The 23,568-nt window shown below is 32.9% G+C and overlaps 1 protein-coding gene across 7 annotated transcripts in view; it reads left to right on the forward strand.

Annotated features, from left to right (window-relative positions):
• Positions 1-23,568, forward strand: part of Pals2 (protein associated with LIN7 2, MAGUK p55 family member) — a 126,220-nt gene that overhangs the window by 86,003 nt on the left and 16,649 nt on the right. For all 7 annotated transcript variants that reach the window (XM_058585355.1, XM_046463496.2, XM_046463500.2 and 4 more), the window contains 6 exons: positions 7,935-8,066; positions 9,904-10,003; positions 10,336-10,404; positions 12,209-12,370; positions 21,104-21,306; positions 22,592-22,720. In XM_058585355.1, coding sequence (XP_058441338.1) covers positions 7,935-8,066; positions 9,904-10,003; positions 10,336-10,404; positions 12,209-12,370; positions 21,104-21,306; positions 22,592-22,720 — 795 coding nt within the window. The remainder of the gene's footprint in view (positions 1-7,934; positions 8,067-9,903; positions 10,004-10,335; positions 10,405-12,208; positions 12,371-21,103; positions 21,307-22,591; positions 22,721-23,568) is intronic.

The raw sequence follows: 23,568 nt of genomic DNA on the forward strand, positions 1-23,568 counted from the left end.
AGCCACAACCCCAGCCCCTATCTGAGGGATTTTGATGTATTATTTGTCTATTCTCGTTTGTATCTAAGATTTTAAAAAATTTATCCCTTGATTGCTTCTGAGATCTATTCATCATTAAAATGGTTTCTGTTTTTTATCTTGTTGATTTCTAATTTCATTTCTTTATGAACTGACATGATACAAGGAATTTTCTTTTTTTGTATTTGCTAACATTCTTTGTGCCTTAAAATATGATATATTGTAGAGAAAGTTCCATGTGCCACTGAGAAGAAACTGAATGTATTTGTTGATGATTTAAATATTCTATAGTTGTCTGTTAGCTCCATTTAATTAAGAGTATTTTTTAGTTCAGAAAAGTTTTTACATAGTTTGGATGACCTACCTAATGGTGAAAGAGGTGTGTTGAAATCATTCAGTATTATTTTTTTTAATGAGTTTTTTTATTTTTTAGTTTCAGGTGGACACAATATCTTTTATTTTCTTATTTTTATGTTGTGCTGAGAATCGAACCCAGTGCCTCACTCATGCTAAGTGGGCACGCTACCACTTGAGTCACATCCCCAGCCCACTCAATATTATTTTATTGTGATCTATTTGTTTCATTTTTTGAGGGGAGGGAGGGTGGTACCAGGGATTGAACTCAGTGGTACTCAACCACTGAGCCACATCCCCAGCCCAATTTTGTATTTTATTAGAGACAGGGTCTCACTGAGTTGCTTAGTGTCTCAGTTGCTGAGGCTGGCTTTGAACTTGGGATCCTCCTGTCTCAGCCTCCTGAGCCACTGGGATTATAGGTGTGTGCCACTGTGCCCAGCTTGATTCATTATTTTTAAATATTAGTAAATTTAAAACAAGAGGAAACCTCCTTTTATTTTAAAAAAAGAAAAACTGGAACAAATATTCTTATGAATAGTTGAATATTAGAAGCTTTCTTTTAAAGAGAGAAACTGGACTCTCTATTGGTCTGCCCGAGATCTCTTTATGTGCCAACTCCAACTTCCCATGGAGCCCCATTTCCAGCATAATAAATGAGCCCATCATAAACCAAGAGAAACTTGTTAATATGAAACACAACTGTGTATTGGTAGAAAGGAACTGCCCTCAAATGATAAAACCATCAATATCTGTTATAACAGATGATAGCTTCAGTTTTCCTTAAATTAGGAATGAACAGTATATGTTTGCAAACTAGGGAATTGATCCATTTAATAAGCTCAGCATTGAGATATAGCTGGCAACAAACACTTTGACCAATTCCAGCCATTTGAGACAAAGCAGCTGACAGAAATGTCACCCAGGATCCTAAATCAGCTTGGCACTGACAAGCTTGCGGACCCTGGCAGAAACTGGATGGAAAAGCACAACTTGCTACAGAGAAGAAGGGTGATCTTGTTCAGAATTTTGATGAGGATTTCAACAATGAAGCAAACTGAATTGATTTAACTTCTTAAAGAAATAATAATGAAATGTTAAGGATTTTTGACTGCTTTTAAAGTTTTCATTTGGGATATAACAACATATAGATCTGTAATATTTTAAATTCCAAGGCTCTTGGACATTTTTACTTTTTAATTATTCCTTATACTCAATTATTTGCTGTTAATTAAGTCAAAGAACTGAGAAACTGAAGTGTAAAACAAAGGTGAATAAAGTCTTTGCCCAGTTTAAAAAAAAATGGAAGTAAAGAAGGGTGTTCATTAGCACCACTTTCAGTTAATATTTTCCTGAAAATTTCACAAGCATAGTATGGCAAAAATAAATTGTAAAAACAAAAGATTTTAGAAGTATGACAAAAAATTGATTTTTTTGCATGAAAACCTCCCCCAAAATTATACATTTAGAAGTAATAGTTTAATAATTTATCAAAGTAATAGAAAAATAAATTAATATGCAACAATCACTTGATTATGTCATAGCAGACATCTAAAAACATAACTAGATCATTTACAATAGAGGCACAGAATGTCACATTTGTGTTAAGAATAAATCTAACGAGAAAAGTCAAGACCTCTACACCAAAAAAAAAAAATGTGAAGAGTTCTTATAGAGAGATCATGATATTCATGGATAGGAAGACAATATTGTGAAAATGTCAGTTTTCCTCAAATTGACTTATAGATTAAATGAAATTTCAATCAGAATTCCAGCAAGATTTTTCATGGCCTTTGAGAAGATAAATAGCTAAGACATTTTTGAGGCCAAAAAGGGAGGGGGCAGGAATAGGGGCTTATTGTATAGAAATTAAGATATTGTATTGGCATAGGAATAAATAGTATGATCAGTGGAATAGAGAGCTCAGAAAAAGACCTGTGTGTGCCCCCCCTACCCCTTTGGAATATGACAAAGACATCATTCAGTAAGAAAAGAAGAAAGCACTCAAGGAATGGAGGGAAATTGGTTTATTCATAGGGATAATATTTGAAATTGTCTTCCCATTTCATTCTCTATATTAAATCAAGTAAAATACACTTGGTCAGTAAATATTTGCAGTTATATTAGAAATCACAGTGTGAAATTCCATCTTATACTGTTCAATGGGCAAAATCAGTTGAAAGTTCGTGTGTAACAAGATGCAGTAATTTCCTAGAGTAGTTCTTAATATGTACGACTAGAAACAGGTTAACAAGCATGTAAATCCAAAATCATTACATGCATATAGTATAGTATTTTTAATTCAAAATAACTAAAAGCATACTTTCAAACAATATATATAGATGCAATTAAATCTATATACAAAAGGTAAAGAAAGGAGTTTGTGAATAAAGGTCCAGGGTAAGAGTCACCTTGGTTGGGGAAGCCAGGATGATGGAAGAGACAGAATGGAATAAGGACAGGAGGACCACACAGGCTTAGACTGTGTTTTGGTTGGCAAATCCATGTTGTTGTTCATTATATTATTAACCCTCATATGGGCCAATGACTCAAATGTGACAGAAATTTGAGAATTTTGATTAGCATAATTTTGAATAGCCTAAGCTAATATTTTTTAATAAAATTTTACTACAACAACTGAAACTTAAATTTGTGACCCCCAGATGGATTTGCCCCTCAAATCTTTTTTAAGCTATATTTATATATAGTCTCCTTGCTTGTCTCAAAATGTGTGTGTGTGTGTGTGTGTGTGTGTGTTTAACCAAGTAGTCCACATGCATATACTGAGAAAATCTTCAGAAAAGAACATCCTGATTTGCAGAGATTTTCTTCCAGTATCTGGCTTGACTTTTCATTCTCTTAACAGTGTCAATCATTCAAAGAGTAGAAGTTCTTAATTTGGGTAAAGTTCAACTTATCACATTTTCTTTTGTAAGTCATGCTTTTGTTGTTTTGTAAGAAATCATTATATAACCCAAGGTCAAAGATTTTTTTCCTTTATTCAAGAAGTTTTATAGTTCTGTGCTTTAAATCTAGGTCTATAACTGACCTACTAGGAGTTTATTTTTATATATAGTGTGAGGAAAAGATCAAAGTTGGTATTTTTTCTTTTACTTTTTACGTATAAATATTCATTTTTTTCTAGTTCTGTTTGTTGAAAGGAAAAACTTTCTTTCAAGCTCAGAAAATTTTTTTCTAGTTTCTTCAGATATTTTTTGACCCCTCTATTTCTCCTTTTTCTTTCCATTTACATAGCAGGCTCCTTGAAGTTCTCTCATAATTCACTAATGTGCTATTCATCGGGTCTTTTTTCCTCCATATTTTCCATATTGGATAGTTTCTATTGCTGTATCTTTGGTTTACTATTTTTTTCTTCTGCATTTGCTATTAATCACAACTGATTTTTTTTAATCATAGAAAAATTAGTTTTTATTTCTTTAGGTTCAAATTGTATGTGTGTGTTTGTGTGTGTGTGTGTATCATGTGTACACTTAACATGCCCACTCTTGAACATCTGAACACAAAATGTAAAATTAAAATAATGATCATACTGGCCTCGTCTATTGGTTCTATTATTTTCATCTTTTCTGGGCTACTCTTAATTGGCTTTTCTCCTCCTTCTAGGTTATATTTTCCTGATCATTTTCAGTTGGCTATCAGGCATCATGAATTTTAGTTTGTTGGGTGGTGGACATTTTTGTATTAGGAATATTTTTAAGTTTTGTTCTTTGATTCAGTTACATGGAAGTACTCTGATCCTTTGAAATCTTGCTTCTTAAGCTTTGATAGATGCAACCAGAGCAGGGGAAGTCTAGGGCATTGCCCTTCTGAGTACTCTACCTAGTGTCTCATGAATCATGAGATTCTTTTTTCCCCACCAACCTGGTGAGAATGGACACTATTCTTGACCTTATATGACCTCCTGATATTTGACATTTTCAAGTGCCCCATCAGTAAGGAAGGAGCAGCTGGGTACTTTCCTTATATGCATGCACTAAACAGGGGACAGCTAAAAACTGGAGGGAGTCCCTGTGATTCTTAAGTCCTCCCTCTCTGTAGCTTTCCTCACTGATACTCTTTTCAGTACTCTGTTGCCTTCTCAATCTTCCTGATCTCCCAGCTCATCTCCTCAACTTGGAGATCACCAGACTCCAGCAGTAGTCTTCTCGCCTGAGTTGCATCTGGGGACCTTTCCCTGTGCAATTAACTGGGGCAGATGTGCAGTTCATGATTTTGTTTGATGACATCTTGTAGAGATCACTGTCTTTCTTGCCTGATCTCTGATGTCTTGAGACATTGTTTCGTATATTCTATCCAGTTTGCTAGATGTTTCAGAAAATTTAAATTTTTGATTAAGTGAATCTTTCTCATGGTTCAGAAATCAAAAAAATCTAAGTAGGTAATCAGTTGTCTCCCTGTGAATCCTTTCTGCTATCAGTCTAATACCTATCATCCCAATAAGAAACTGTGCTGTTAGTTTTATCTTTCTGTAGTTTCTTTATTCATATGCAAGTAAATAAAAATTATATACTCTTACTCCCCTTCCACTTCCTTTTTCATGAAAGGTTTTCATGATATGCATGCTATTTTGAATCTTCTCTCTCTTTTATTTTCACTTAAGCATGCATCTTAGATCTTTCCTCTTCATACCTAAACTGCCTCCCCTCACCACCCTCTTTCACTCACAAATGCTTTTTTTTTTAACTGCTACAATAGTGTTATGTAACATAGGCTTATCATCAGTTGTTTAACCAATTCCCTATTGTTAAATAGTTAGGTTGCTTCTAATCTTTTGCTGTTTGGAATAACTTAGTAGTAGTCTTGTACATAAATCATTTTGCATGTATCTGATTAATAGAACTATTGAATCCATTCTCAGAAGTAGATTACTAGGTCAGAAGGTTTATGCATTTGTAATTTTCATAGTTTTTCCCAAATTGTCCTCCCAAGGGGTTGAACCATCTTCCACAAGTCTATTAGGGATATGGACTATTAGGTGTTTTTCCTATCTATAGAATATATCAAACATTTGGATTTATACTAGTAAAATAGGAATAAAATGTTGCAGTTTCAATTTGTTTTCTGAGGTTGATCATCTGTGTTTAAAAGTGAAAGGAAAGTAATTTTACTCTTCTAATTTTTGTTCATTCAGTTCTTATTTGTAAAAAAATAAGAATGTGAAATTGAAATGCTTTAGTTGATGGTGTTTAGTAACTTATTTATAAAGAACAGTTAGGGGCCTGGGTTGTGGCTCAGTCAGTGGGCAGAGCGCTTGCCTAGCATGCATGAGGCACTGAGTTTGATCCCCGGCACCACATAAAAATAGGAAAATAAAATAAAGGTATCGTGTCCAACTACAACTAAAAAATAAATAAATATTTTTTAAAAAAGAACAGTTAACATTCATACATAGCCTACTAGTGAAACACTTCAAGATTCAATTAATAAATAATTACATTAAATATAGTAAATTCTCCAATGATTTTAAAGTTATTATAGAATATCTATATCAAAGCTGGATTAATTGGTTTTTCAGGCAGATTTTACCTAAGTAAAACTAGGTTTAATCTGAATTTGAGCATAAGGGAATGATCCAAAATTAGTTGGATAGATGAAAACATAATTGTTCCTTCTAGAAATTTTTATATTTGAGAAATGTAATTTGTTTTCCACAAATAATTGTATTTCCAGAATAATTTTAAGGAAAGTAGGGGAATGCATATTTGAAATTTGGATTAAATTTGTAACTTTATGGTTACAAAATATGTTCCCACACATAAGAAGGACAAACATGGTTAGATAATAGGACATGGTTCTTCATCAAGCTCCCCTTTTATTAGAAATGAGGAACATGCAGGTATTTTATAACTATGTATACCATTTCCTTTTCTCTGCCTCATCTTAAGTACCTCTAATTTCTTGCTTCTATCATTTATAATTTGTGGGCAATTAATTAGAGAGGTAGTTTCTTTACCAAGTGAAACAATAAAATGGCCCAGAAGTTATTTATACTTTATTGATTTATTATAAATTAAAAGCTGGCTTTATTTATGCAATTAAAAATATATTTTTAGAGTTACATCAACATGGAGAGGCATCCAGCACACATGCGTCAGGTATGAAGTCATTCCACAGCATTCTCTGGTATTCCCTTTTTCTTCCTTATCAGTCAACTAAATTTACCTTGATTAAACTTACTTGTTTGGTTTTTTCCCCCACTTTCAAAACATAGAGCTGCATGCCATTGTCAAGTTATCCAGCTGACACATTTTAGCAATCTTAATATGTTTGTATGCTTGCTTTTTAGATACTTGTAAAATTGTATATCAGGCCGAAAAAAAATTGGCTAACTGATTTTTTAGCATTAGTTTTTAGCTTTTTCAAGTTGTTGAAAATGTTCTCAATGCTTTCTATCAAAATCATCTAATTTTAAATAACTAAATTTTGTCATATGTCCCCAAACTTAGTTATTTTAAAATTATTTTAGTATGCATCTATCATATTAATTTTTACCACACTAATAATATATGCACTTGTACTATTTGAATCTCTTATTTGGTTATAGTTATGGAAGTATAATAAACAAAATAGAGAAATAATATTGTTATTTTGACTAATTGTGTGCTTTCCTGCTTACTAAAGTATACCTGCTGATTAATACTGAGGCTATTCTTTAGAAGATAAAATTTGAATTTCTGTAAATATGTGTGAAAAAAGTCTGTTTTTAAAAAGCAATTGTCTGAACTTTCAAATGTTGAAAATGCTTAAATTAATTAGAATTCAAATTAAAGTGAACAAGCAAAATATCCCAGATAACTGACATACTTTTGTTAATAAAGCAAATTTAAAAGAAACATGTATATGTAAATGAATTTAAATTGGAAAATAGTTAAAAGGCTTTTTCAGTATTTGTCGTACAATTAATTTAGTGCTGATCATTTAAATATAAGTGATCATATAAATCAGAGCAAGTTAATTTTTGAAAACTATTTTTCATATTAGTTTTGGCCAGTGTAAATGTGTTTGATTAAAAAAAAATTACTAGGGATGAAAGTAGATTTTTTTAAATTTTCTTTAAGATTACCAAATGTATTTCAGGTCTAACTTCACCACGAACTTTTATATTTTAATTTTTGTGTCAGGATCCCTTTACAAAGTCAGTCCTAATATATCTGAAATATATGCCTTCAATCAACTGCATACTTTATTTCAGGATATTAATTGAAAAGTAACATTAAAAATTATGCAGCATTGGTTGAAAAATCAAATAAAAAGATTGGGGGAATGTAGGAAAATGTGGAATGGAATAATTGTCAAACTTTGCTGATTTAAGATTAATTAAAATACAATTTTAATATAGTACTAATGTTTACTGTTTTTTTCTGATGCCAAATTATGTTAATATCTAATAACTTGATTTTTACTTGTGAGAGACAAATTCCTTATTTGAAGTATTAAGTACATGTCACTTACAATTAAATCTCAGAGCTTTGAAAGGGAATTCAAAAATCCAGTGGCAAATAACTCATTTATGGTATTTTTCATTGTTATGTGTGTTTTAGGTATTTGTAAAGTGTCATTTTGATTATAACCCATACAATGATAACCTGATACCCTGCAAAGAAGCAGGATTGAAGTTTTCCAAAGGAGAAATTCTTCAGATTGTAAATAGAGAAGATCCAAACTGGTGGCAGGTTAGTATGCTTCTCAAATGTTCTTCAACTGCTTTTCTATTTTTAGTCTTAGATCTGGCCATTATCTGAATATTCAGGAGGAAGGTATTACCATTCCTTCCCTTATTTTTCCCACATGAACAGCTTCTGCCTCCTGGCTACTAATTTTGTGGAAAAAAAGAGCAAATTGCAAGAGAATTTGTGAGTATCTATTAATCAATTCAGAATTCACCCACCTATGGTACAGTTCCATTGGTTTAGGGATTCGAGTAATTGGTTCTTTCACATGGGTGATTGCATTAAACTATGCTATGAGCAGGAAGAACTCACTTGGGGTCAACCCTTTTGTATAGTCTTGTCTTCTCCCTTTCTGTTTATGTTCATGGCAAGTAAAGCATAATTTCTTAAGGTCTTAAATCTATTTGCTCACCTCTTCTCAGTTATTGAGAAATGAAGGTTTGCTATATTAGTTTTGTTTATGTCTTGGATTAAAATCTGTGAATAAAAAAAGAAATGTGTGTCATCACTATATTTTTCCCTTTCCCCATCTTCCGTAAGATATATATGGTGATGTTATTTTTCCTTTCCTCTAATACTGCTTTCAGAAAGTTTTAGAAACAGTAATGAGTGTTTTTGTAATTGTATCAGCAAACAATTGCAGTCAAAATTGGAAAAACTGACAAATCAGAAAGTCTGGAAGCTTTTTAACTGTCATGCCAAATGACTGTCTCATTAAAGAATATAGTATAAGAGGAAAGAACGTAGGACCAAATTAAAATTAACTGAAATACTGGTAACTTACGTTAACTCTAAAACCATTTACAAGATAAGAATAGTCTTACTAATGTGTCCTATATTTAAATTGAGATTTGATTATGTATAAGTGTACTGTGTGTTGAGAGAACCAAGAGATGGATAAAATTAAACAGAATCCATGATTTCTAGAGGTTTTCACTGAATGTCTTAAAATACTTATTTTTAAAATTTGCTTTCTTTTGGCTATGTCTTTTATTTTTCCATGTTTTTTTTTCTATGAATGTCATCATTTAGCTTTCTCTTCTAATACAGTCACCATTTTCTCAATCTTTTCCTGCATTTTGATAGTCTATTACTTTAATTTCCAGGGTTGCTAAAAATGATTTCAGGTTTTCTTTGCCAGTTGTAAGGATAAAGACAGTAACTGTGAAATAAGCAATATAGCCAAATCTTAGACTATTACTTAAAAATATCTTTTATTTTTATTTCAAGTGTTTTGAAATTAGATGAAGTTTTACCTATTTTAAATTTACTACCTCTCAGAATATTCAAATTCCTGTATATTGTCTTCATTGACTTGGTCTCAGGAAATAACAGTATAGCAGGATTATGATTAATAGTACATGTCTTACTAAAGGGTGCTGGATGAAATGTTCTCTTAACACATCTTACTATAATTGCCTTTTAGGATTTTTAGGTTTTTGTTTCTTTTGATGCTAGGGATGAAACCCAGGGTTTTGTGCATGCTGAACATATGCTCTACCACTGAGCTATACCCATAGTCCCTCATTCTGTATTATAGAACAGTATTTCTTTCCCTTCTTTGACTAATTTAATATTATGAACAAAAAGTGTTAATAATTGTAGAAGCCTGTATATCTTTGTATTTTGGTCTTAAAATTTCATCACCAAATAACATATATAAAGAATTTTAGGTACCAATCAATTCCTCAATGCTAATTAACCCAGTACCATGGATTTAAATCTAAAGGTTATTTTTTTTAAGTGACATTATTTTTACTGACCACTGCTTATCCTACTTACTAGAATATGGTCTCAAATTTTGGTCACTGAGGTATACAATTCATTAATTTGATTCTAGGCTAGCCATGTGAAAGAGGGAGGAAGCGCTGGTCTCATTCCAAGCCAATTCCTGGAAGAGAAGAGAAAGGCATTTGTTAGAAGAGACTGGGACAATTCAGGTGATGAGCTCGAAACAATAAGTACAAACAGCCCTTTGTTCTCACCTTTCTTTGCCTCTTTTGTCTAAATAAGCAATGGCTTTATTTAAGTATATCTAGAATTAATTCCTCCCATCTGCTTTATTTTCTCTCAAAATTAATCTTTTTGATCCCTTTCTGCCACCTACTGGTAGAGTATCAAAATTCAGTGGCTTAACTCACCCTTGCCCCCTTGAGCTTCCTAGGATGGGACATTAAGAAGATGATTGTCCCACTCTCATAAAATATCACAGTGCAGTTTTATCATATTCTGACATATTGTTTGCATTATATTGATCTTGTCATCCTTCCAGGACCTTTTTGTGGAACTATAAGTAGCAAAAAAAAGAAAAAAATGATGTATCTCACAACCAGAAATGCAGGTAGGTTTTAAATACTTTTTAAGTCTAAAATAACTTATATCATTAATTACAGAATAAGCTTTGAATATGTACTTTAAAGTGAATGTAATTTAGACTACTACCCACTTGCAAGGGTCTGGCTTGTGAACACATGGTACAATATAACAAAGGTTTTTTAAGCCCTTACTGTATATACTAACTGATTTTTGTGAGTGTAGTTTAAAAACCAAATGAATTGGTTAGCATATATGCAGGTATTAACCAATGGCAATGTTACAATTATTGAAACCATTTATTCAGAGAATTTTTAAATTATAATTTATGTGCTATTTCTAAAGGGCAGAATGCTTTTTATGAAGATATTAAAAGAGTTATGATTAAGGACAACTATATTCTGCCATAACATTGTCCTTAAGACTTCTGGAAAAATAGCACTGGACCAAGCAAATCTTAGCTTAATTAGGTAGAATTCTTTCTTAAATCTTTTGGTCTCAAAGAAAGAAGTATCTTTAACAGGAAAGAAAATGATAACCATGTGAGGTGATAGATACATTAATTAGCTAGGGGCACATGATCATCATTAATGAATTAGGATCATTTATGTGTCTCTACATCCAAACATCAAATTGTAGAGTTTAAAATTACTGTCAGGTGTACCTCAACAAAGCATAAAGTTATTTTTTTATAAATAAGATCTCAGACCTGTATCAGGTACACCTTGCCTGTCTGAAAAAGAAAAAGAAGAAAGATAAATAATGGAAACTACATTATTTAGAGTACTTTCTTGCCAGACATGGTGGTACAATCCTGTAATCCCTGCTACTCAAGGAGACTGAAGCAGAAGTATCACAAGTTCATCATGGCGTGGGCAATTAGCAAGACCTTGTCTCAATAAAAAAACAGGGCCTGGGATGTAGTTCAGTGGTAGAGCACTTTCCTAACATATGAAAAGCACTGGGTTTGATCCTTAGCACCACAAAAATAAATAAATGACATATTTTCTGAACTTCAGTCCTACCCCTAAAATGGTAGTAAATTAAAGTGTATACAATCAAAGAAATACTATAGGAAGAAGTAAGCTTTTTCTGTCCTAGTACTGGTGAAATCTACTTTGGAGAAATTGTATAAGGAAAGGTTGTTGAGATAATAACTTAAGTGTTATTACCATAGATTGGGAATTTTAGCAATAATGGTTCTATCAATAATGACAGGTAATATAATCGTTCAAATTCACTTTGACCTTAGTATTCATTAAATATGTGCCCCTAAAGCGTTTTTGAAAAATAGAAAATTTGTCTTTTTCCTGTTGACTAAGATGATGATTGGGATATATTAACTGAAAATAGTTTAGATCTAACATTTTATTATATACATAAATTTGAGGATCTTAATATTTAAATACCAGCATGTCGTTTATATGCATTTGGTATAGTATTTATTAATTTACTTCATTGGAAGGACGTACTCTGCACTCCTGTCCTCCATACTCAATATACCCTTTTTAGTGTAAATTTTACTGATCTATAATTTGCTTACTTGCACTAAAGAGTTGTTTCTACTGACAAATTGATTATAAAGAAACTTTAATGGATAAATATTTGATAAATAAGTATGATAAAATTTTAAGAGCACATGCTTGGAAACAGATGTTTAAGTCAATATATAAAATAATTTATTGTACTTTACCAATTTTTTTTTTTAAATCTGTGCTAAACAGGTTAACAATCAAGACAACAAAACCATCATTGGAAAGTATAGTAGATGATTTCTCATGTATAGGAAAGATAAGTAAATATAATGTTTTTCCATTTCCTTTTACATTTAGAATTTGATCGTCATGAAATTCAGATATACGAGGAAGTAGCTAAAATGCCTCCCTTCCAGAGAAAAACGCTAGTATTAATAGGAGCTCAAGGTGTGGGCCGAAGAAGTTTGAAAAACAGGTTCATAGTACTGAATCCCACTAGGTTTGGAACTACAGTGCCATGTAAGTTTTCTGTGTTTTCTTTGCTATTTATTTGTAGAAGACAATATGAATACATGGATCTGGGGGGAATTATTAATTATTGTTACTTCCAAATAAATTTTGATTATGCCAGTGAAAATAAACTGGTAGATGATACTTAAAAGCTTAGCAGTTCTTAAAATCATACTGTAGCAATTGACTTGCTGCTTGGTGGCAATTGTCTCTCCAAACTGTTCTGTTCAGAAAAGTTAGAGTTAAATGCAAGTGTTTACCGATTGAAGCAAAATTACATTAACTCAGTATTATACAACTGATATCTATCTGAAAAATTATATTTTTCAGCCACTGCAGTGTAAAGAAAAGGGGGAAGAGTCTTCCGGATTCTCAGGCACACTCAGGGTGGCAATAGCTTTTTGAATTTATGTGGTCTGTCTTATAGCTCTCAGTCCTGCAAGTTCATGGACCTGATTTCTGATAGCATATCAAAAGCAATTCATCCTTCATAGCAGCCAGCATTCATTAATAACACAAAGATTAATATATAAAATAAAATAATACTGGTGAGAATAATAACCATTAGGTGAATCACTCGCTCACTTTGTGATCTTTGTAATTTTCCCTCTTTTTGCATTGTATATTGACTTGGAAAGGAAAATAATGAGGTTTGAAGTAAACTTGGTGAGACTGGAATTAGATCTTAGAGTTGGATGATATCACTGACATTGTTATTATGACTATACGTTTCTTTCTGTTTCAGAGATGCATGAACTATTGTTGTGGGAGCTTGTGAACTTTCTTCCCTGAAAAAGCAGGAGACAGGCCTGTGTTGCCTTTCTAACTGCTCTTTCTGTGCTGACTTTTTAACACGGTATTCTTTTTTTTTTTTTTTTGTACTGGGAATTGAACCCAGCGGTGCTCAACCACTGAGCCATATCCCTAGCTCCCTGGCCTTTTTTTTTTTTTTTTTTTAAGTTGTAGATGGGTATAATACTTCTTTAAAATTATTTTTTTTAACAAATGACAGTGGAATATATTACAATTCTTGTTACATATATAGAGCACAATTTTCCATATCTCTGGTTGAATATAAAGTATATTTATGTGGTGCCAAGAATCAAACCCAGTGCCCCATGCATTCAAGATAAGCACTCTGCCACTGAGCCACAACCCCAGCCCTTAATACAGTATGCCTTTAGGTATATTAATGCCTTCAGGCCATTTTGAGTAGAATCTTAGTCTAAGATCACCACATATCTTTTAAATGAATTTTGGTTTCTCTGGTTTTATCCAGTATACTTTGAGATTTAATTCTCAGTGAATATTCTTATTGCTAAAATTTTTAGGAGGAAAAGGAGTAACCTTGTCATTGCCCTCATGTGCCACTGACAATCCCTTCAAGATAAAAGACTTTGGATTCCATTATAGGCTGTGTAAACCACAAAATAAAGACAAATCCTAGTTAAGTGGTTAACAAAATAAAATCTTCATTGTATCCAAAGTATTTTAAAACTGCAATTGTGGAATAAAGCTTATTCTTATCAAATTAATATGTGTATTATATATTAAACAAATAGTGCTTAAAGGCATACGATGGGAAAAATAACCCCATATTCCCTTACCCTGCCCATTTCTGGCCTACTTAACACATACATTCACTTTCCATCATTATTTTTGTTATTATTGCTAATTCTTGTGGTAGTTTTCCAAATTTCTTAGTAATATCTTTATTCTGCTATTTCCTACTTATCCGGTTTAGACTTTATCTACTGACTCCCTGATTACCCTTCTGATATAAAGATAGCTCTATTTTCAGTTCAGTTTTACTTTGTTAAACAGTTTCTCTCCCTCCCACTATCCAGCAATTGCTTGAATTCTTTTTTTTTCTACTCTTTTCCCCAGTTTATGTGCATGTATATTATGAGTTGTTGTTGTTTGAATGAAACTTATCCAATAATTTTTTTTTTTCCTTAAGACCTGACTCTGTCTGCACTGAGGATTGTGTGTTCTCTATTCCAGCTGCCCCACTGTTCACAAGTGGGTATTTCCCTATGTTGTTGTCCTAAGTTGAAGCTACTGCTCATGGATGCCTTTCTTTTTCTTACTTGGTTTTGCTTGACCTTATTTTGCTGGGCCATATCCTCTTGTAACTTCACAAGAAATGTTGTTTAAATTGTAATTTCTTCATCTTTGTATTTTAAGATATGTTTTCTGTCCTCTATTTGATTATTTAGCTGAAAGTTCTGGATTTTAAAAATCAAAAGATGTTACTCTTGAATCCAGTTCTATTGAAAAGTTCAATACCATTCTAATTCTTATTCTTCCCATACATTACCTGGTTTTTCTTTCACTGATATTTGTATTTGTTTTAATTTATTGTTTCTTAAAGAATTCAAAAATTTAGTGATGGTGTGCCTGGGTGTACATCTTCAGTCTCTCCCTTTTTGAATCTATTGTTCATCCTTTTACCTTTTTATTCTTTTAAAGATTACTGTGATTACTTTTTCTTTTGTCAGTTGATTATCATAGTTGTATTTTTCATCTTATGATTATTTTTTTTTTAGGGAGTAGTCCTGCCCCAACCCAGTACTATTTTTTTTCTTCATTCCTTTTCCCCCCCTTCTATCTCTTCTGTATCTTTAAGAATACCAAATAGATTAATTATTTTAAGATACTTTTATGGGCTAAATTAACTCTGTTTCCTCTGGGTTACTACTTCTGTTTATGGTATATCTGTGTTTTTCCTTTTATGTTAAAAGACTTTTTTTCCTTCATGTACTGATCCTTGTTTGTAAGTCCAGACTTCAAAGTGAAGTGTGAAAAGTGACTGGAAGCTCTGTGTACAGAGCAAGTCTTGACAACTGGCCAAGCGTTATTTTAGGGGATAGGCAAGGAGTCAGCTCTTTTATTGGAGAAGCCCATAATGTTGGTACAAGATATTTTTTCTTTGGAGTATTGAATTTCCCTAGAGAAGAATCTGCATATTATCTGTGAGAATAATCTCTAACTGATAAAGTTGGGGAGGAGGTTAGATATAGATCAACTCACTGCATATGTTTTAATAAACCCCCTCAATTTTTAGTTTCTTGCCTTTAAGTTCCAAGTCTCTTCAAGTTCTTTTGTTCCATTCTTATCCTTAATTCCCTTTCTTATCCTTAACTCCCTTTCCAGCACCATAGTTTGTGCCCTTGCAAAATCAGTTAACTGAGGTTAGTTTGAATGTGGTTTGATTTATGGTGTTCTGAGATTTACTTTTTTGCTTGTATTGGTTTCATTTTAGTTTCAAGGTTTATTTCCTTTAAATTTTTTTTTATCTTTTTAAGATTGTAAAAATCTTGCCTGTTGCAGTTCTTTGCCTTGCATGTCCAAGCATTGTCTCTTCAACATGGCCTATCTACAGAGTCTTTGGAGAGTGCCATATTATGCATTTTCCTTGCAAAGGTATTATAGTCTTCAACTGTCCCTTGCAGTGTTGCCCCAAGTTTGTATGCCGTGCCTCCCGCAGTCAGCCCTTGATTGTTTCCAGGACACCCTTTTCCCTCCCTACCTCCCAATTCCAGGCACATACCAAAATCCACTCATGCTCAAGTCCCTTATCTAAAAGGGCATAGTATTTGCATATAACCTATTATATCCTTCTGAATACTTGAAATTCTCTTATAACTTAGATACAATGAAAATGCTACATAAATAATTGTCATATTATTATTGTTTAAGGACTAATGACAAGAAAAAAGAAAGTCTGTACATGATCAATACAGATGGAGTTCGGTGTGGGGTTTTTTGTTTGTTTGTTTCCCCACCCAGGGCTGGTTGAATCTGCAGGTATAAAACTGGTGGGTACAGAGGGTTGGCTATATTATTTTTTCTTTTCCTTACCCTTTCTGTGCAGAGTACCTTCAGAACAGTTCAAGCATGATATCTTTTGGATGTGTATACACAGACATTAGCCTAGAGGAAAATCATTCTTACTTTTCGAGACAGTGGGAGTATAGGACTCCCACTACTACAACTGTCATCAAAGGCTTTTAGAATTCTCCTGGGAGGATAATTTTGCTATGGGAAGAAGAAAAGAAACAACAACACATTCCCCTCTAACTGGAATGGCTACATTAAACACCTCAAGCTTGTAATTCATGCCTTTTTGCTCTTGTCAGTTCCTGTATCTCCCAGACTTTTGAATTCAAGCTATGACTTCCCAAAGGCCTTCACTAACCATGCAACTTAAAGTAGTATCTCTCATACCTGGTGGTTGTATAATAATACTTACATTCTTGTTATTTTATTACCTGTCTCCATGTTAAAAAATATTTCCCATGAGAACAGAGTCTTTTGGACTTCTTTTTACCTGGTATAAAGATCAAGATCTGGTACATATTATATACCCAATAAATATTTCATGCATGAATAAATGAACGTTATGTAAACTTTTTCTCAGGAGTCACTAAAACATCTATGTAAAAATTAATTCTACAACTCAGCAATATAACCCAATTCAGAAATGGGCAGAGGAATTCAATAGACTTTTTTGCAAAAGATATTAAAATGAATAGTGAACATATGAAAAGATGTTCAATGCCATTAATCATTAGGGACATGCAAATCGAAACCACAATGATGTACCACTTCATACCCATATATTTAATAATAGCCAGTGTTGATGAAGATAGAGAGATAAAGGAAACCTTGTGCATTACTGGTAGATACGTAAAAATCATATACCCATGTGGAAAACAATATAGCAATTCCTTTAAAAAGTAAGCATATAATTACCGTATGATTCAGCTACTCCCAAATAACTGAAATATGAATCTGCAATATATATTTGTATGCTAGTGTTCATAGCAGTAGTATGTACAATAGTTAAACAAAAAAATCCAAATATCCTTTTATGGATAAGTGAATAAACAAAATGTCATGTAAATATACAATAGAATATTCTTCAGCTTGAATGATAAAGGATTAAAATTCTGATACTTGGTAATATATGAATTAACCTTGAAAATGTGCTGAGTGAAGTAAGCCAGGTACAAAAGGATAGATATTGTATGATTCCAGTTATAAATGAAGTACCTTCAATATGTCAAATAGAGACAGAAAGGGAAGTAGTGATTATTAGCTGCCCAGGGAGGTTATCACAGAGATTTTATTAGCTCTGGAGATGAATAGTGATGGTGGTTACACAAGATAGATGTGCTAATATCAACCACTGAATTGTGCACCTAAAGTGTTAAACTATGGCTATTTTTGTATATTTTACACCATAAGGAATCTAAATAATTTTTTGTTGTAATAGTGTTTTAATATTCCCACATCTAATTGCTACTTTTTTTAAACCATTCTATTTCATATGGATTTGGTAGGGGGTGGAGGCATTTTTGTTACAAATAAGGTAATGATAAAGTATAAACATGTAAATCTCAAATGTAAAATTCACAGATCAAAGAGTATATATATATATATATATATATATATATATATATATATATATATATATATATATGTTTCATCTTGATTTCCTAGTGCCAAATTAATTTCCGAGAAAGATGTACTATTACCTTTGGATAATCCTTTGAGTTAAGATTCAAATCTAAATTTTTATACAGAAAGTTTATGTATATCCATACATATGTCAGTTCACTTTTTTACATAATGTAGGTTTGTTTTACTCTTCTTTAAATCATTCATCTTGCTTTTCTAAAGCTTCAGAATAAACACTGAAAAGAAACACTGAGGGACTCCCAGCTCCAGGGCCCCTTCTCTTTGGAGAAGTCTATTACCATCACTTTTGCATTAAATCTGTTGTTTCTTTAAAAAAAAAATGAAAAGAAAAGAAAGAATGAAAACTGTGACAATATGATGTTTTGATACATGCATACATTGTGGGATGATCACATCAGGGTAATTAACATATCCAGCAAATATTTATAATTTCCTTGTGGTCAGACTTTTTTTTTCTTTCTTTCTTTCTTTTTTTTTTTTTTTTCATTGCTGGGGATCAAGCACTCTACCACTGAGCTACAGCCCCAGTCCTGTTCAAAGTATTTAAAATCTTTTTTGTAGCTATTTTGAAATAAACAGTACATTATTTAGTGTGGTCATCTTTCTGTGCAGTGGAACACTAGAACTTGTTTCTCCTAACTATAACTTTATACCTGTTAATCAAATGTTACCTTTGTCCCTACCCCAGCCTCTGGTAACCACTACTCTCTTCTCTACTTTTGTGAGTTAGACAGTTTTAGCTTCCAAATATGTCAGCTTATACAGTATTTTTCTCTCCATGGCTGGCTTATTTCACTTACCATAACATCCTCTGGGTTCATCTGTATTATTATAACTGACAGAATTTCCTGGGTTTTTTTTTTCAGGCCAAATAATATTCCATTGTATTTTTATACTATATTTTTTACCCAGTTGTCCATTGATGCACATTTAAGTTATTTCTGAATCTTGGCTATTATGAATAAGGCTATAATGAACATAGGAGTGCCTGTATTTCTTTGACATACTAATTTCAATTGCTTCAGTAGTGAGATGGCTAGTTCTTGCCTGATTTTTGATATGTAATATCCTTCTACACATTGGCAGGTGATATGGATGATATTTTATTAAAGTAGAAAAACATTGTTATTCCTGAGGAACAAACTACCTTATGAATCCTGCTCTTAACACTGACACCTTGAGTTTAGTTAACAAATTGTTTCTTTATTGTTTCCTTCCAAAATTTAGAATTTTTCCTGCCACAGGAATTTACTTCTAAGAAATCACATTATTTAGTGGCTCATTACGTAGGCCTAACTAATCAGTTGTATTCAATTTTAATTTCTGTTTTAGAAATGGAAAAAGGGGTATTTAAAAATGTGGTACTATAGAATTCATTTGGATTTTTTGTTGTTGGTATTTTCAGTAAAGAATGGGTTATAGTTAAAAATCATTTGTAAACTAAATTACATATCTCCAAGAATTAAGATTCTCTCAACATGTTGGGAGGGGCCGTGAGTATATATGTGCCATATACATACTTATTTCAAGCAGCATATTTCCTTATATGGTTTCACTGTAGGACTTCACACACACACACTTACTCACTCACCAAAAACAAAACAGCACTTTTCTAAAATTATGTTTGCAGCTATTGAACTAAGTCTTAGTATGTATTTATTTGGTAAATTTAAAGTTACTTAGAAGTTTTGTTATATCGCCACCTTTGGTGAATAATTTCAGGAAGAGATCCATGATTTTTTTTTTAAAGATCTTTTTTGGTATGGACACAGTATCTTTATTTATTTTCATGTGGTGCTGAGGATCGAACCCAGTGCCTCACATGTGCAAGGCAAGTGCTCTGCCACTGAGCTACAACCCCAGCCCGAGATCCATGATTTTGAATATGAAAATCCATCATCGCATTACTTATAACTAACTTTGGAATTTTGAAGATTCCAAAGTTAGTTATAAGTACTCTCAACAGTGGTCTGGAATGACCACTCTAGAGGTTGAGACTGAAAAAAACAGGAGATAAAAGGGAATCCTGTTGTACACAACAATCTCATTATGAATTAAACCCTTATTTTTGAGCTTGAGTTTGAAGTTTATTTTTTTCTTATGAAAGTTTTCTTGGTGTTTTATGCTTTGTCAACTTTCTATTTTGATTACTTTTGTATACTTAATGATTTGTTCAGTTATATATTTATAAGCTTTTATGGAAGTATTATTTTTATAATTGATCCTTCCAAGCTCAGATTAAGGTTAAGCTTGAAATAATACACATAGAAATTACTTTTCTTCCTCAAAGCTAGTGTTTAATGAAGTTGTCAGAGTACACCCTTTGCAACAGTTTGAAAGATGGTAATAGTCCATTCCTAGCACAGACCAAGTTTCAAAGGAGTTGTATGTCTCTGAAAATATCAGAGTTCTAAAATATTATACAAAAGGATCCTCTACTTCTGAATTTTGACTTGTGTTATTCACTCTCATTCATTGGGGAGGGCAAAGTAGAAGAGATTTAGAGATCACAATAATAATGAGGTGGCTGTTCCACCTCTGATGTTGAAATAAAACATTCAACAATTGGGAATATCAGTAAACATGGAACAAAGAGAAGTGGTTAGGCTTGAGGCAAGATAAAAAAAATAGGTAATTTGTGGATAGAACTATACTTCAGAAAATTGATATGATCAACTTAGATGAACTTTGCTTGCCTTTTGGACACTCAGTTTTATGTTCAAGTGGAAAGGATGATTCTAACAGATTCTTTAAAGGAAAAGGGAGAGCTGTCATCTGGAAAAGATGTTCACTTGCAACAAGCTTCACACTTTTAAGACTCAGCAGTAATTAAAAACTTGATTCAGGGCTCGCCTCTAGGCAAATATATTTTGAAATTTTAAATTGACTTTTAAAAGGACAGTTTTGATATGAATTTTATGTTGGTACTACCTCTTAAAACATTCCTTTTACTCGGGGGTCAGCAAAAATTTTCTGTGCAAGGGTCATGTGGTAAAACCTTAGGCTTTCAGGCCATCAGTCTCTCCCAACTGCTTCATGTTTTAATGGGAAAGAAATCATGGATAATGAATGAGCCTGGCTATGACCCAATAAATCTTTATTTTCAAAAATTGCAAGTAAGTCAGATTTGGTCATAGGCTGTCATTTGATAGCACCTGCACTACATGGAAAAGTGAGAAGCTACCTGGTTTATGTTAGTCCATTTTTTATACCCTACAGTTTCTTTGTACAAATAATTGACATTATTTTATTTAGTTACTTCACGGAAGCCACGGGAAGATGAAAAAGATGGCCAAGCATATAAATTTGTGTCACGATCAGAGATGGAAGCAGATATTAAAGCTGGAAAGTATTTGGAGCATGGGGAATATGAAGGAAACCTCTATGGAACCAAGATCGACTCTATTCTTGAAGTTGTCCAGACCGGACGAACTTGCATTTTGGATGTCAACCCACAAGTGAGCAGCATGGTTTCCAAAGCTGTGTTTAAAGTTTTTATTTCGGGGCTGGGGATGTGGCTCAAGCGGTAGTGCGCTCGCCTGGTATGCGTGCGGCCCGGGTTCAATCCTCAGCACCACATACAAACAAAGATGTTGTGTTCGCCAAAAACTAAAAAATAAATATTTAAAAAATAAATAAATAAATAAAGTTTTTATTTCCTGGGGAGCTTTTGTTTTATGTGTCTAGGGAGGCTGGTATTGTTTGTTTTGTCAGAGGTGGAAGGTGGGTTGCTCTTTCACTCTTTTATATTTTGTTGGTAGAGAATCTTATTGTGTATCCATCACTAGTTAAATAAATCTCTGATGAGTTAGCTAGCAAAGGGTCAAATAAGGATAGAAACCATGTGATTAAATCTGCAGAAGTTAGGTTTTGTTTATTTTCTCAAAATACGCAAATGCATGTGTTAGGAAATACTCAAGGCTGCAATACAAAGAATAAAAAACTGAAGTCCCTTCCCCTCCTTTCTCTGTTATGTCTGTGTCTCTCTCCACCCCGCCCCAAGTAGTGGGCAGCCTGCGCGCTCTTTCTCTCTCGCTCTCTCGCTCTCTCGCTCTCGCTCTCACACACAGGACATTCCCTTCATTCTTGTTGCGTGTCTCTCTCTCACCCCTTCCACCTTTTCATATACAGCCCAACCTCATTTCCCTTCTCAACGATAAATATTAATAGTTTGATATGTATATTTCTAGCCATTTTAGTAAGCCTTAAATACAAACGTCTATAATGTAATGGGTTTTTCTATTTTATTGTCATTACCTTTTTCATAAATGGAAGCATTTAATACAGATTATTTAGCTTTTTTATAAAGCAGTGGTTGAAGACCATGTCAGGTTCTGTGAATAATTTTTCTTCTTTGTGGTTGCTGCATAGTATATCACAATATGGATGTACATGTATTTATTTATCACTCTTAAGTAGTCAGCACTGAGGTTATTTCTATTTTTTCAATATTGACAGAATTTTACAATTATACAGAAAGAGTTTACATGACTCATGATTTTTGGATCACTAAATCTTACACTTTTCCTTTGTTTGAAGGAACAAAGAGGACTGAAACTGAGTTTACTACAAAATTAATGAATCACTATTTTAGGAAGGTACTATATGAAATCAGCAGAACAGTAGGAGAGGGAGTAAATTATGTCCGTAATCCTTAGGAAGAAGGCAGATAGACTTTGAGTTACACTAAAGAGTGGCATATTCAAGTTCTAATATAAATTGGTTTGTAATTATTTTACACAGGCACTGAAAGTGTTGAGGACGTCCGAATTCATGCCCTATGTGGTATTTATTGCGGCTCCAGAGCTAGAGACGCTACGTGCCATGCACAAAGCTGTTGTTGATGCAGGAATCACTACCAAGCTTTTGACGGTGAGCAGTTCTTTTCAGGCTTATATTTTTTATATTTTTTCCCTAAATTATTTCCTTTTCCTTTTCTTTTCAGTATGTTTAATTCTTCCTAGTCATACTAAACAAATAAATATACTACATAAATTGTTACAGAATAAAATTCTGTTGTTAGGATTTGGAACAGTACTACTATTTCTTGAGAATACTTGTACCCTTTATTTTAAAACAAAAATGTAATTACCCATTATAAAATGTAAGAAAATAACAGTATTATTGTTAGAATTAGGGGTTCTGTTGTTCAGTTTCTGTGTTTTCTCTTTTCTCCTCCTCCTCTTTTTCATATCATGAAAAGTTTAAGATACACATAAAAGAAGGAAAAAAGTGAGCCATCATGTGCCCAACACCTCCCTTCAATAATACATTCCATTCTTGTTGAGTTAAATATCTCCTCACCTCCTTCCTCACCTTGCATTATTTTTGAAGCAAAACTATATTATATAATCTATAGATACTTTAGTGTTTATCTTTGAAAGATAAGGTCTTTTTAAAACATGATAGTAACACTATTACACAAAAAAATTAATAAGTAATATTATATCTTTTTAAAAATATTTTTAATTGTATATGGACACAATACTGCCGCAGTCTGGCTGGGCACAATCAGGAGCCACTTGTCAAAAGAAACTAACTATATTTTTAGAACCACACACGACAAACAAAATAGTCTGTCAGGAAAAACCCTCAGAGCCTCAACTGCCACCACCGGCTTTCCCCAAGCCTCTCTCTCCCACACAAGCTTCTCTCCACCTCCCACAATCCTCCTGCTCTTAAGGCCGATTGGCTGGGTCACGTGGGCGGAGCCAAAAAAG

This window comes from Marmota monax, unplaced genomic scaffold (genome assembly GCF_021218885.2).
Source record: "Marmota monax isolate L192 unplaced genomic scaffold, Marmota_monax_Labrador192_F-V1.1 WCK01_AAM20220418_F8-fsc00057, whole genome shotgun sequence".
Lineage (NCBI taxonomy): Eukaryota > Metazoa > Chordata > Mammalia > Rodentia > Sciuridae > Marmota > Marmota monax.